Raw genomic sequence first — 12,818 nt, forward strand, 5'->3', positions numbered from 1 at the left:
CTACAAAGCTCAATGAGGACAGAGCCTGTTTCTCCCACCACTGTACTCCAGGGCCTAGCCCAGTGCCTGGCATATAACAGGGACTCCATAAAGTGTGCAGCGTGAACAGATGGCACTTGGCTCACTTTCCCAAGCTACAGCCCCCACCTCCCCATCCTGGGCCTCTCCGGCTCCCCCACCATCTCCCCGATGCCCCTCCAGCTGCCCACCTGTCTCGGAGGAGATGTTGACCTCAACGCTGAGGTCGGGCACCGGCGCCCCTGGGAAGGAAGCCATGCACAGGTAGGTGCCGTAGTCGCTGAAGTGCAGGTCGATGAGCTCCAGGCTGCTGGTGACGGCAGGCAACTCGGGGTCATTGCGGGTCACCAGCAGCCTCTTGGACATGCGTGCTGGCTTGCCATTCTTGAACCACTGGTAGGTCACCTTCTCCTGGGGCACTGCATCCACGTGGCAGGACAGCTTCAGGTCCTGTCCCAGCTGGATGTTCTCACTCTCCTTGATCACGTCGGGGGTGATCTGGAAGGTGGCATTCTTCATGGCTGCAGGGGGGCGGGAGGGAAGGGTGACGGGGCCTGGCCCAGAGCCGGGGTCCCAGCCCCACCCAACCCAGCCTCCCCCGAAACAGGTCCTCATGGAGGTTGGGGGCTGCAACCCACCCCCAGGAGAGGCCATCGCTTTTCTCTGCTTGGAAGCTATTCTGCTCACTCGATGGCTTCCAAAAGTCCATAAAGCTCCCTGCAGGACAGCGAGTCTGGCAACCCCACAGCCACTGCCAATGGACGCGCTCCCAGCGAGGGGCACTGTCCTAGGCACTTCATAGGGGTTCACTCATTCAACCCATCTCACAGTCTTGTGGGGGCTGCTTTATTGTCCCAATTTCACAAAGATGGGGTTTAGACAGTTTAGCTAACTGGACCACTACACTGCTGTATTTTTAATTTTGCATTAAATCCTTTTCTCTCTGTTTTTTTTTTAATTGTTTTATTTTTGGGTACTAGGGATTGACCTCAGGAATACTTGACCACTGAGCCACATCCCCAGCCCTTTTTGTATTTTATTTAGGAACAGGGTCTTACTGAGTTGCTCAGGGCCTCGCTAAGTTGCCGAGGCTGGCTTTGAACTTGAGATCCTCCTGCCTCGGCCTCCCGAATGCCGGGATTCCAAGCGTGCACCACACCCAGCTAGTTTTGTATTAAGTCTTGAATATGCAAAATCCCAACCTGGAAGAGGGCACCTTGTACTCGTGTTTCCATCTAAAGAGTAGAACTTAGGGAAATGGAAGGGCAATTAATTTGTACATTTTTTCCCTTTTGTGCTGGTTGACTCTTTGCAACAACTCTGTGTGATTTTATAATAAAAGACCAAAACAATCATCTTCCATGCAATTATATTAAAATACAGAGTTAGAAAGAAAAGAGTCTGGCCTTTTAAAAATGTGAATCTTGTTTGAAGCCAAGAGCTGGAGTTCTTAATAGGTTGGGTGTTAATTGGAAAGGACGCTAGTACAACAGCCACAATTCAGGACTGGCCCGGGGAAAACAAGCAACGGAGTCACCCTGAGAGGCGATCATAGTGCCAATGTAAATTGAGATCTCATCAACTCAGGTTTTAAAGTCCAAATGGAATCAGGTGGAGGAAAATAATCTTCTGATAGGAAAAGTTCTGTCAAAGGAAAAAGTAGTCATCAGCCACTACTTTTCGTTATTGTTGTTGTTGTTTGGGAGACGGGTTTCACTAAATTGCTGAGGCTGGCCTTGAACTTGTGATCCTCCTGCCTCAGCCTCCTTAGTCGTTAGGATTACAGGCACATGCTACCACATCCACCTATTTCTTTCTCAATCTGACTAAGTGTAAGTCCAGAGAGAGCTAACTTCTTTCTGTGAGGAGAATCGGAAAAAACTAACTGGTCAGTGACACACGAACAGAGCCCATGTCATCAGACTCTCAACGAAATTTGGTAGCAGTTGTACTTTGGCTAAAGAGCTAAGAATGAGGCCAGGCGAGGTGGCCCACGCCTGTAATCCCTGTAATCCTCAGCATAGGAGGCTGAGGCAGGAGGATTGCAAGTTCAAAGCCAGCCTCAGCAAGAGCAAGGTGCTAAGCAACTCAGTGAGACCCTGTCTCTAAAGAAAATACAAAATAAGGCTGGGGATGTGGCCTAGTGGTCGAGTGCCCCTGAGTTCAATCCCTGGCACCCACCAAAAAAAAAAAAAAAAAATGAGCCAGGAATAAGCCTGGATCTTAAAAACAAAACCACCTAAAGCTGTACAAGTAGAAGAATTTGAAGTTTCTGCTTAAATCAGAATAGCAAAAGCGAGACCATGGTGAACAGTCATTGGTGGAACTACTGAGGCCGAGGGTTAGGGAGGAAAGGTCTGGGCTTCCTTATACCGCGCTCCAATTTTTGTATCATTTTCACCCTCAGTAATTATCTTCAGAGTCACAGAAATGATTTGCTATTAGGATTTGCATATAAAGCATATGGAAATGTGTTATTTTCACTTAAATCCAATTAATCATGTAGAAACCACTGTAAAGGGAGGAAGCCAGGACATTTCTGGAGTGTCCACAGTTAGCTTTTTGCAGCATCCACACCCCAATCTAAACAAACAAACTGTAGGTGATCAATACCAGCCCATGCACCTTCTTGGATTGCTGAGATTGTATCTGGCAAACGCATGTATATTCTAACTAAAGGACAAATGTTAGTCCTTCCGCCATCTGCTGGCAGATGACTGAATTGCAGGGAAATCGAAGCCCTTGGGAAGTGCCTCCTCAACATACCTCACCTGCCCAGGGGAAGCCCCAGGCCCCTTGCCCAGTTCACTGGTAGCTCCTGGAGGACAGGGGCCCTGTCTGCCTCGAAGTCTCCCTCCCACCCCTCCTGAGGCCACGTACATCGCACCAGCAGGTTGACGGTCTTCTTGGCAGGGTTGCCCACGTTGTTGGTGGCTGTGCAGTTGTAGTAGCCCGAGTCCCGGGCCTGCGCTGACGGGATGCTGAGGGTGCCACCCTGGGCCAGAGCACCCAGGGGCAGTGGGCCAGGCCCGTGGGACCACTGCAGCTGGGGCAGGGGGTCCCCACCTGTCAGCAGACACTGCACCGTCACGTTCTCCCCAGGGTTCACCACCAGAGTTTCATTCACAGACAACTTGAGGGCTGGCGGTGCTAAGGGGACAGGAGGTGGGGTCTTAGAGGACCGGGGTGACTAGACAAGGATGAGATGAAGGGGCTGGGGAAACCTGGGCGGGGGCGGGTAATGAGAGGGGAGACGGGAGCAGGCAGAGGGGAGGGGGACTGGACGCGGAGGGGGGCACTGTCTCCTGGCTGGGGACTTGGCCCAGGCGGGCAAGGGGCGTGGGCCGGGAAGCACCTGTACCCGTGGTGTTGGTGAGCCGGAAGGTGATGGCCTTGTCTGGGATGCCACACACGTTACGTACAGACACCTGGCAGGTGTAGCTGGCATAGTCCTGTGGCCGCAGGTTCTTCAGCTTCAGGACCTTGGTCTCCCCCTGGGCAGCAGTGAACCGCTGGCGTGAGGATCCTGCTTGGCTCTCCAGGGACCCCCACCCTCCTTGACCCAGCCCACAGGCAGCAGCAAATTCCTCTCCAGCAAATTCCTCTCCAGTATCTTCTGATACTGTCAGTGGGCAGCAGGCAGGAGCTAGCCTGTCCCTCTGGGACCTTCTAACTGGCACTTCTGGAGAGCATGTTGCCTTGGAGGGACCCCTGTCCTCACCGCTGCTCCCTGACCTTTCTGCTGTGACTCCGCCAGCCCCAGGCCATCGAGCTACAATCAGCATCCTCGCTTCTAATCCAGGAAGCCAGCTAGGGAGGCCAGGCCACCCGGAGAAGTCCACATCAGGGGGCCTGATCCACTCTCCTTGGGGGCTGAGGGGGAGGAGTGTGGGCTGAGCCAGCTGCCCCTCCTGACCTGGGTGTAGAGGGGCTCATAGATGTCCACCCCGTTGTCCTGGCTGTGGGACAGGGTGTCTGAGCCCCGCTTCCAGATGAAGCGGGCGGGTGGGTTGGAGTTGACCGTGCAGCGCAGGAACACTGTCTTCTCCTGGTAGAAGTTGCCTCGCACGTCACTCACGGTCTGATGCACCGTCAGCACTGGCTCATCCAGGTCTGCAGCACACAGTCCCCACGGAGTCAGGAAGGAATGTCCCCAAGGTGAGCGGTTCAGCTTTCTCTGAGAAGCTCCTTTGCTGGAAGCTCAAAGGATGCTTCCAGAAAGCCAGGTGCTCCCCCAGCCCTTTAAGCTTGACCCACCAATTAGAGGCAGGAGACTGGGGCTGATGGCTTCCCAGACTCCCTCCTAGCTGCTCCTCCTCAGGGACCAGCATGGGGGTCAAGACACAGTCCAGACGCATGCCCGCCCACCATGGGATAGAGGAAGGAGCTACAGACCAGAAATTAGGGAACCCTGGTTCGACTCCCCGTTCGTCTGTGAATTTATCGGGAAACCTGCCAAAGTCCCCTCTCTCTGGGCCTCAGTTTCCTCACTGGTGAATCTGACTCGCCTGGTGGCTTTCCACCCTGGTGCACAACAGACCCACAGGATGGGCTTCTTCCTAATCCTGGCCCCCGCCCCCCCCAGGCCCTGCTCAGTGATGGTGTCAGAACAGGGATGGCCTCTGGGGGCATTGCTGGCTGGGAGAGGGAACTTTCTAGGCTTCTGAAAATGCTGTACATCTTGAGATGGAGAGTGTTTGCACATACAAGTGCTACATAAGAAAGGATTGAACTGATAGCTTGAGATCAGTGCATTCTATTAGATGTAGATCAATGCTCTAAATAAGTTGTTGTCCTTGTTGTTTTTAATCCTGATGTCAGGCCACATTTTTTATCACTTCTATCAGAACCTCTGGAATTATTTTTTTAAAAGATGCCTGAAAGAGCCTCATGTCCAGCCCGGGTTGTTGACTGGGTCATGTGTGGGTGGGTGCAGGGTCTTAGAGGTATTTGGGGAGCCTCAGCTGCCCCTGGGGCAGAATCGGAGACATGAGATACTGTGGGAAGAGCACCGGATCACGGGGGAGGCCCCTGGGTTCTCCATTCAGATAGACATTGTCCTACTCTATGCCCGTGGCACATTACGTGGCTTGGGTACCTCAGTTTTCTCAGCCGAGGAAGGGGTAGAATTTCAACCTGTCCTGCCCACTTTGCAGGGATGTTGCAAAACTCATATGGGATGACAGAAGGGCAAGTGTAAAAGGTACAGGGACACACGGGGCAGAGGGACAACAGAAACAACTCTAGTCCCCAAGACAGAAAGTCTCTACCATCTCCCCCCACCGAGGTGCCACTTCTCCATCCTGTCTCCTTCCCCACCTGGTCCAGGGTGGGGCGGCCAGGGCGCAGGGAGCCGAGGACATGTACTCACACTGCACATCCACGCGGATGGACTTGATGGCCGGCACGCCCACGCCGTTCTCCGCCTTGCAGTAGTAGCGACCACCCTGCGTGCGCGCGATGCGCTCTATGCGCAGGGTCTCGTTGAACACTGACGTCTCCTGGAACTTATCGGACGCGCTGCCCGCGGTCTTGGTCCACCGCACCTGGATGAGGCCGGATTGGGCAGTCAGACCCAGCAGCGAGGCGGGGGCTGGGACCGAACACCCTGCTGTTGGCACAGTCGCACTGGAGGCACGTTTAGGGCTAACTCAGTCTGGCGGGACACCACAGGGTGTCGAGCCTGGGAATCCAGGATCAGACGGAGGAGGCTTAAGGCAGAGGCATGGTGCTGTGGACCATGTGGACCACGTGGATTTGTGGCTGTTGCTACCCTCTCCTGCCTTTCCTTCCTCATCTGTAAAATGGAGAATATTATCCCTTCCTAGAGTTACTGGGAGGATTAAATGAATACATACTTTGTGCCTGTATGTCTAAGAATTTGATCAAAATTTCTGTATTATTCCACTTACTGGCTTAGTGACCCCCTGTAGTTAACTCCTCTCTCAGCCTCAGATTTCTGTGTGCAAAGGGTCCACGGGGAACTGTGTCTAAGATGTCCTCCTGGTCTTCCCACCCTTCAGTAGCCCCCTCCCACTTTGTACAAGCTTGGTGACCAATAGGATACAGATGAGGTTGAAAAGTCTGATTTCCATCTTGGTCAGCTCTGGAGAAAGCCGGCTCGGCTGTCACTAAGGAGAGGCCTGCTTGGGGAGGAGCTAAAGCCTCCAGCTCCTGTGAGTCAGCTTGTAAGTGGAGTCCCCCGCACGGCCACCCACGCATGACTGCAGCCCTGGATGACACCACACTGCAGCCAGCAAGAGACCCTGTGCCAGAACCAGCCCACTCAGCTGCTCCTGGATTCCTGCCCCATAGGGACCCTGTGACCGTGTTGTGTTAAGCCCCTGAATTTCAGAGTGTTATGCAACAATAACTAATAGCATAATGCCCACTTTACAAAGGCATGATGAGGTTTAGAAAGTACACAGAACAAACAACTCAACACAGTATCCGGCCTACATTAGTCAATCAGCACATTTCTCTTATTAATATTGCCGTAGATTATGGGAAAATATCAATAATCGTATGAGCTACTCCCTCAAGGTGCCAGATATTTAGCAAAGACTGGTCAGTTCCAGATAATTAAGTCTAAGGATGGGGAGGGGAGCGTGGAAGTCTTGAATCTGGGGAGGATTACTTATTATGGAGGAAGGTGAGGACCCCAACTCTGGTGACTAGGTCAGGCCATAGTTCGACAGAGGCCAAGGAGAAGGGGGAAAGGGTGGCCTTCATCACAGGGAGCAGCAGTTCCTATTCCCACCCCACTCCCCATGGACCTAGAGGTACTAAAACCTGGGGGGACTCTAAGGAAACCCATACTTAGATCAGAGGGCACTTTGAAGAGAGAACCTTTCTCCTATTTTTGGACTTGGTGATTTTCCGAGGTGGGTTTGATTTACATACTGCTCAGGACTTGGTTTGATCTCGCCCTCTGCAGTCTCCTACCTTTCTTCAGTTCTCCAAAATTCTCAGCTTTGGTTTCCTTAAGTTTGCCTCCTCTCTTGATTCTCCATTCTCCTTCCACAACGCCTAAATTTATATCGTAGCTTCTCCTCCTATCCTCCAGGTCTTTTTACTTCTTTTTCACATTTTCTCTTTCTCTTCCCCACACTGCATTATGACTTATTTCCTCAGATCTATCATACAATTCCCTAATTTTCTCTTTAACTGTCTCTAGGGTATGGAGGCCATTTTTTTTTTTTTTTTTGAAAGACTACATTCTTTTTATTTCTAGGGTCTCTATTTGATTTTTATTCCTATCTAATTGAAGAGGATTTTTTAAATCTCCTATCTTATAAATTCTATTTCTTCCATCCTATCTTCCAATATTTTAAACATATTTGTTTTGAAGATCTTTGGGGATTGCTCCTTTTTCTTCTAGTTACTCAGATATAAATTGTTCTATTTGCTAGGTCTATGATCCGGCTTTCCAGATCATAGTACTACATTTTAAATATGCTTTAAATTTTGACTGCACAGGCTTGAATTCAATGGGATCATCCTCCATAGACGGGGCCGTCTGGCCTGTCTGAGGGTAGTTTTATGGTTGCCAGTGTCCACGATGAGGGATTCCTGATACCAGCCAGTTTCTATGTCAGTTTCTTCACCATGAGGATAGTGCAGGACACGGATAGGTTTAGGGCTGCGCTTGCTCATAGTTGGTTCTGTTTGTGCCAACACCCCAAAGTAGAGAGTCGATTCCCGCTTGTGATTCTGGGCTGAGACAGCTCTTCTGTCCCCATTCATAGGTGGTATCACTTTATTGAACTCTATTAAGTAGAATCCAGTTCCAGCCTCCAGCCATGGACCTGCGGCCTCAACTCCCACCCCTCATGTGTATTAATGTGACTTTGTGGCGCAGTCGCCGTCTCTCCACAGACCAGGCCTGTCCGCCGCTGCTCCCTGTCATGGCTGTGGAGTCTCTCTCTATTTCTGACTCCCAGATGGTCCCACTGTGAGGACTTCCAAGCCCGCTCCACCCTCCATCCTGACCACGAAGTGGGCCATGAGACACTTCCCAGCCCCCGTCAGGCTGGATGCTCCATTAGAACAGAAGCTACAGCCGTGTCCTCACCTCCTGGGGGTGGAACCCGGCAGGTGCTCCATGAGTATCTGTTGCAATTAAATGAGCAAAAAATAAAGAGGAGGCATTTCAGGGGAGGTCAGCAGCGGGGGCAGAGGCGGTCATGCGGGGGGAGGATGGGAAGGCAGGTCGGGCAGGAGCACAGGTGTGACAAGGACAGAGGTGGGGACCGGACGGTAGAAAGTCTGGAGTTCCACCCCTCGGAGCTTGAGTGGCTCTGGTGAGTAATCAACGGGGACCTTGGAAGGTCACTGAGCAGGGGGCGACATGGGTGGCAGGTTTGGGGGTGATGGCTCTAGGAGCAGAGTGTAGGAATGGCTTGGGGGAGAAAGGCGAGAGGCTGGGAGGTCAGGGGACAGTCCACTGCGGAGGTCCAGGCAGCAGGACTGAAGACCTGTCTTAGAGAGGTGATGAGGAAGGGGGAGGATGAGGAAGGGGGAGGATGAGGAAGGGGGAGGATGAGGAAGGGGGAGAGACCCCTGGCCGGGCCACAGAAATAAAAGACTTGGAATCTGGATAGATACAGGAGTGAGGGGGGGGCAGAGTCAAAATGAGCCCCAGGTGTGAACCCGAAAGTTCATCAAAGAGCAAAACCACCGATGAAAACAGAAAAACAGCCCAGCACCGTGGTGCACCCCTGTAATCCCAGCAGCTCTGGAGGCTGAGACAGGAGGATCTCGAGTTCAAGGCCAGCCTCAGCAATTTAGCAAGGCCCTGGTCAAGTCAGCAAGACCCTGTCTCTAATAAAATATTAAAAAGGGCTGGGATGTGGCTCAGTGGTAAAGAGCCCCTGGGTTCAATCCCTGGAAAGAAAGAAAGAAAGAGAGAGAGAGAGAGAGAGAGAGAGAGAGAGAGAGAGAGAAACAGATGCATGGACATGACTCAGACAGGAAAGCATGAAGGGATACGCGGATGGCCAGTGCAGCCTTAGCAAGAGACGGCCCCAGGTCCCCACTCCCAGGCTGTTAGGGAAGGCGTCCCCAACCTAACAGTCACACAAACACCACCCTAAATCCAGTGACATTATTTTCACTTCTAAACAAACCTTTGAGAAGCAGCAAACAGTGATAATAGATTGAGGCTGAAAGAGCCTTCGGCGATTCCTGGTGCATCTGCTTGTCCCAAGGTCAAACCTATTAAAGGCACCACGTTCCCACAATTACCCAGAAAAAAAAGGATTCCATATTCTCTGTCCTCCCTAGGATCAATTGCCACCTTTGTGCTGCTATTCAAGGCCACGCAGCTCACCCGCAGACTCCACCCAGCCCCCAGGCCTCCTCCTCCTCCTGCCTCCTCCCGGGCGCTCTCAGGCGCTCTCAGCCACAGCGGCCAAGCCTCCCTCCTGAACCACACACTTGATCGGTGACAAAATGCATCTGGCATTTCCAGATACTTGTCTTCTGTTCCCTTCTAATTGCTTTGGGTCTTTGAACCTCCAGAGTGGGGAGCTAGCCTGCCAGAAGCCTCCTGAAATAGAGATTATTTTCTGTGTTGCGTGTCACTCCTGGAGCCCCCAACGCAACAGAGGACACGCTGGGAGGAACGCGCCAAGCTCCAGAGAACTCTGGCTCTAGATCCAAATTCTGCCTCCAGCCTCACCGGAGCTGGGTGACCTGGGGAGTTTACCCAACCTCTCTGAGCCTCAATTCCCTTAGCTGGGGCCATTCGGGGCTTCCTCACAGCATGGCCTTGAGGATTCCAAGAGTAAACGCTGGGGAAAGGAGCTCGCCTGGTGCTTGGCACCTGGTCTGCCTCCGACAGCCTGCAAGGTGGGGCTCACCTGGGGCCGGGGGTGCCCAGTGACCAGGCACTGCAGCACGAGGGTGTCCCCCTCCCGGATGGTGTAGACGCGCTCGCTGACGTTGTCCTCCTTCACCACACACGCCTGGCCCGCGTGCACGATCTGGGCCTGGGCTGGAGCTGCAAGAGAGGGTGCAGCAGGTTTAGGTAAGATGCGGAGGCTAGAGGGCCGGAGCTGCCTCCTGAGAGGCCTGGGGAGAGGCCAGCCTCCACCTCCCAGTCCATTCCGCAGAGGCCCCCAGGGGACGCGCTGAGGCCACAGCCTGGCCCAGCGGCTTTCCTCATCCCCCAGTCTCTCCCGAGAGCATTTTCTCAGCCAATCACATTCACCCAAACCAAACAGTCCCCACCAGCCCAGCCACCTGGGATCTGCTTTAGAGAGTGTGACCCAGTGACCCAGGACCCTGATGGGTTTCCTCCTTGTTCCTGAGCCTGGGCTCAGCCGCTTCTCCAAGGAGCTGAGGTCCCCACGGGGACTGGGGGCTCTGGAAGGACTGTGGCTCCCCACGGCCTCTCTGTCCCGAGCTCAGGGCAGGGGGACCAAGCCTAGGAGACGGCGAGGGGTCAGCGGGGAAATAACTAAAGTGCCATGGTCACAGCCCCTCCCTCAGCGTCTCGCCACACTGTCCCCCAGCCACAGGTGCCCGGGCTCTGGGAAGGAGGCAGAGGACTCCCGCTTCCCAGCTGCCTGCCCACAGTGCGAAGTGGGAAGAACAGAGGTGGGGACCTAACACCTGCACGAGGACCACGAGGAGGTACGACAGCACCCAAAAGATAAAACCTGCACATAAAACGTCACTTCCTCCACGAAGGCTTCCAGGTCTGCACCCCCAGGCACAACGACAGAGCAGACCGTGGGTGCCTCAGATTCAGGACCCGTGTGCTCAGGCGGCCAGTCTAAGCCGCATCTCGGGATCCCCAGCGTAGCAGGCACCCAGTGAGTGTTGGTGGATGAACTGGCAAGGCCACCTGCTGGGGACACAGAGAGCCCAGGAGGCAGGAGGGGAGGAGGCCCCCTGAGAAGGACACAGAGGCTCCATGGGAGAGGCAGCTTCAGGCTTCAGAGACCACGAAGGCTGAGTGCTGGTTGAGTGGACAGAGTCCACACCCTGCATCACCAGGGGAAGCCTCTAGTGAGCTCTGGGACCTTCGTCCTCTGAAGAGGAGAGGTGCTCCCAACCCTAAGCAGCCACAGAGCTGGACGCGGAGGATAAACAAAAGGTGCTTGGGAGATTGTAATGGGTCCTGCCGATGCCACAGCAGGACCGTCCACCATGCCAAGGGGACAGACGTGAACTAATCACAGAGGCCGTCACAGATGCAGCCTGGCACATGTCGAAGGACGTGGGGCCCCAGCCGGGAGGGACGCAGGCCGTGCTCAACCATGCTGAACCGCAGCAGGCTCTGCTAAGAGTGGCGGTGGCGCCCACCCAGAGCCTGAGCATCCAAGTGACCATCCTGTCTGCCTGGTGGACCTGGAGGAATCAATCCCAGGCTCCTCTTCAGGAAACAAGCTGTGTGACCTTGGACAACTCAAGCCACCTCTCTGAGCCTGATCCCCCACCTACAGTAGGGAAGTGGACGAGACGATCTGAGGTCTCTTCCAAATTGCATTTCTATGAATTTTGGAATTGGCGCATAGATCCTATATAAGATACGCACTGGACTCTGGGGACTGAGCCTAACACGGTCACCCTTTGCCATGAAAATGCATAAATGTCACTATACATGGGGAGGTAGCCCTCTGTGGCCAAGGTCCCCAGGAAATCTCATCAGGGAACAACCTGCCAAAAGGTGAAGGGCACACGGGTTGCTGGTGAGCCCTGGAGGCCCCGTGGTCACCGCCAGAGCCTGGGTGCCTCTCCACAGGAAGACACGCACTGGACAGGCTCCTGGGGAAGATGGGCTGTAACCCTGGGCTCTGTGGCCAGCTCATAGCGGGGTGGTGTTGTCACGACAGAAGCTTTGGTGACAATAAAGGACACTGAAGAGGAGCTGGAGTGCTGGACTGTCCCAGGGCACAGCCAGCAGATGGGGAAGTCGGGATCTGGCCAGGAGACATGGGGCCTCTGGTCACCTGACAGGTTTGTGTCCTCACTGGAGATGGGGCCCTAAGTGGGCATCGTGGGGGACACTGTTAAGATGATCTGACTCCCTCTGAGGACAGTAGCTTTTTATTTATTTTTTCTTTTTGTGTGGTGCTGGGGATTGAACCCAGGGCCTTGTGCATGCAAGGCGAGCACTCTACCAGCTGAGCTATGTCCCAGCCCTGAGGACAGTAACTTTTAAGACTGGTGGTAGAGCCACTTGGGAAGAGATTTGGCCATCCCTCCACCAGCTAAAGAAATACATGCCCCAGGAGGCAGCAAGCCACCCCTGGGGATGTTCCCAATGGAAATAGCACTTATGACAACCACACGAGGGTACAGGAATATTCATGCCTCTTTACTCATAATACCTGAAAACCAGAAGCAACCCATTGGCCATCCAGAATAGTGTGAGTAGCTGGTCACAGTGGCACACGCCTGTAATCCCAGCAGCTTGGGAGGCTGAGGCAGGAGGATCATGAGTTCAAAGCCAGCCTCAGAAACCAGTAAGGCCCTAAGCAACTCAGCCAGACCCTGTCTCTAAATAAAATACAAAGAAGGGCTGGGGAGGGGCTCAGTGGTTTCGTGCCCCTGGGTTCAATCCCCAGTGCCAGAAAATAAATAAAGAACAGTCTGAGTGTGGGGCTGGGGTTGAGGCTCAGTGTGGAGCACTTGCCTAGCATGTATGAGACCCTGGGTTGGAACCCCAGCATCACATAACACTAAATAAACAAAATAAAGGTATTGTTCCATCTACAACTAAGGAGATATATATATATATATATATATATATATATATATATATATATATATATATATATATATATATT

At 53.3% G+C, this 12,818-nt stretch overlaps 1 protein-coding gene across 2 annotated transcripts in view; it reads right to left on the reverse strand.

The window, feature by feature from the left end:
- Nucleotides 1–12,818, reverse strand: part of Mdga1 (MAM domain containing glycosylphosphatidylinositol anchor 1) — a 55,301-nt gene that overhangs the window by 14,098 nt on the left and 28,385 nt on the right. For both annotated transcript variants that reach the window (XM_048805232.1, XM_048805231.1), the window contains exons 2-7: nt 9,882–10,021; nt 5,390–5,564; nt 3,935–4,131; nt 3,380–3,512; nt 2,899–3,168; nt 210–539 (exon numbers count right to left, since the gene is read on the reverse strand). In XM_048805232.1, the coding sequence (XP_048661189.1) occupies nt 210–539; nt 2,899–3,168; nt 3,380–3,512; nt 3,935–4,131; nt 5,390–5,564; nt 9,882–10,021 (1,245 nt within the window). The remainder of the gene's footprint in view (nt 1–209; nt 540–2,898; nt 3,169–3,379; nt 3,513–3,934; nt 4,132–5,389; nt 5,565–9,881; nt 10,022–12,818) is intronic.

The sequence above is a fragment of the Marmota marmota genome, unplaced genomic scaffold, assembly GCF_001458135.2.
Source record: "Marmota marmota marmota unplaced genomic scaffold, marMar, whole genome shotgun sequence".
Lineage (NCBI taxonomy): Eukaryota > Metazoa > Chordata > Mammalia > Rodentia > Sciuridae > Marmota > Marmota marmota.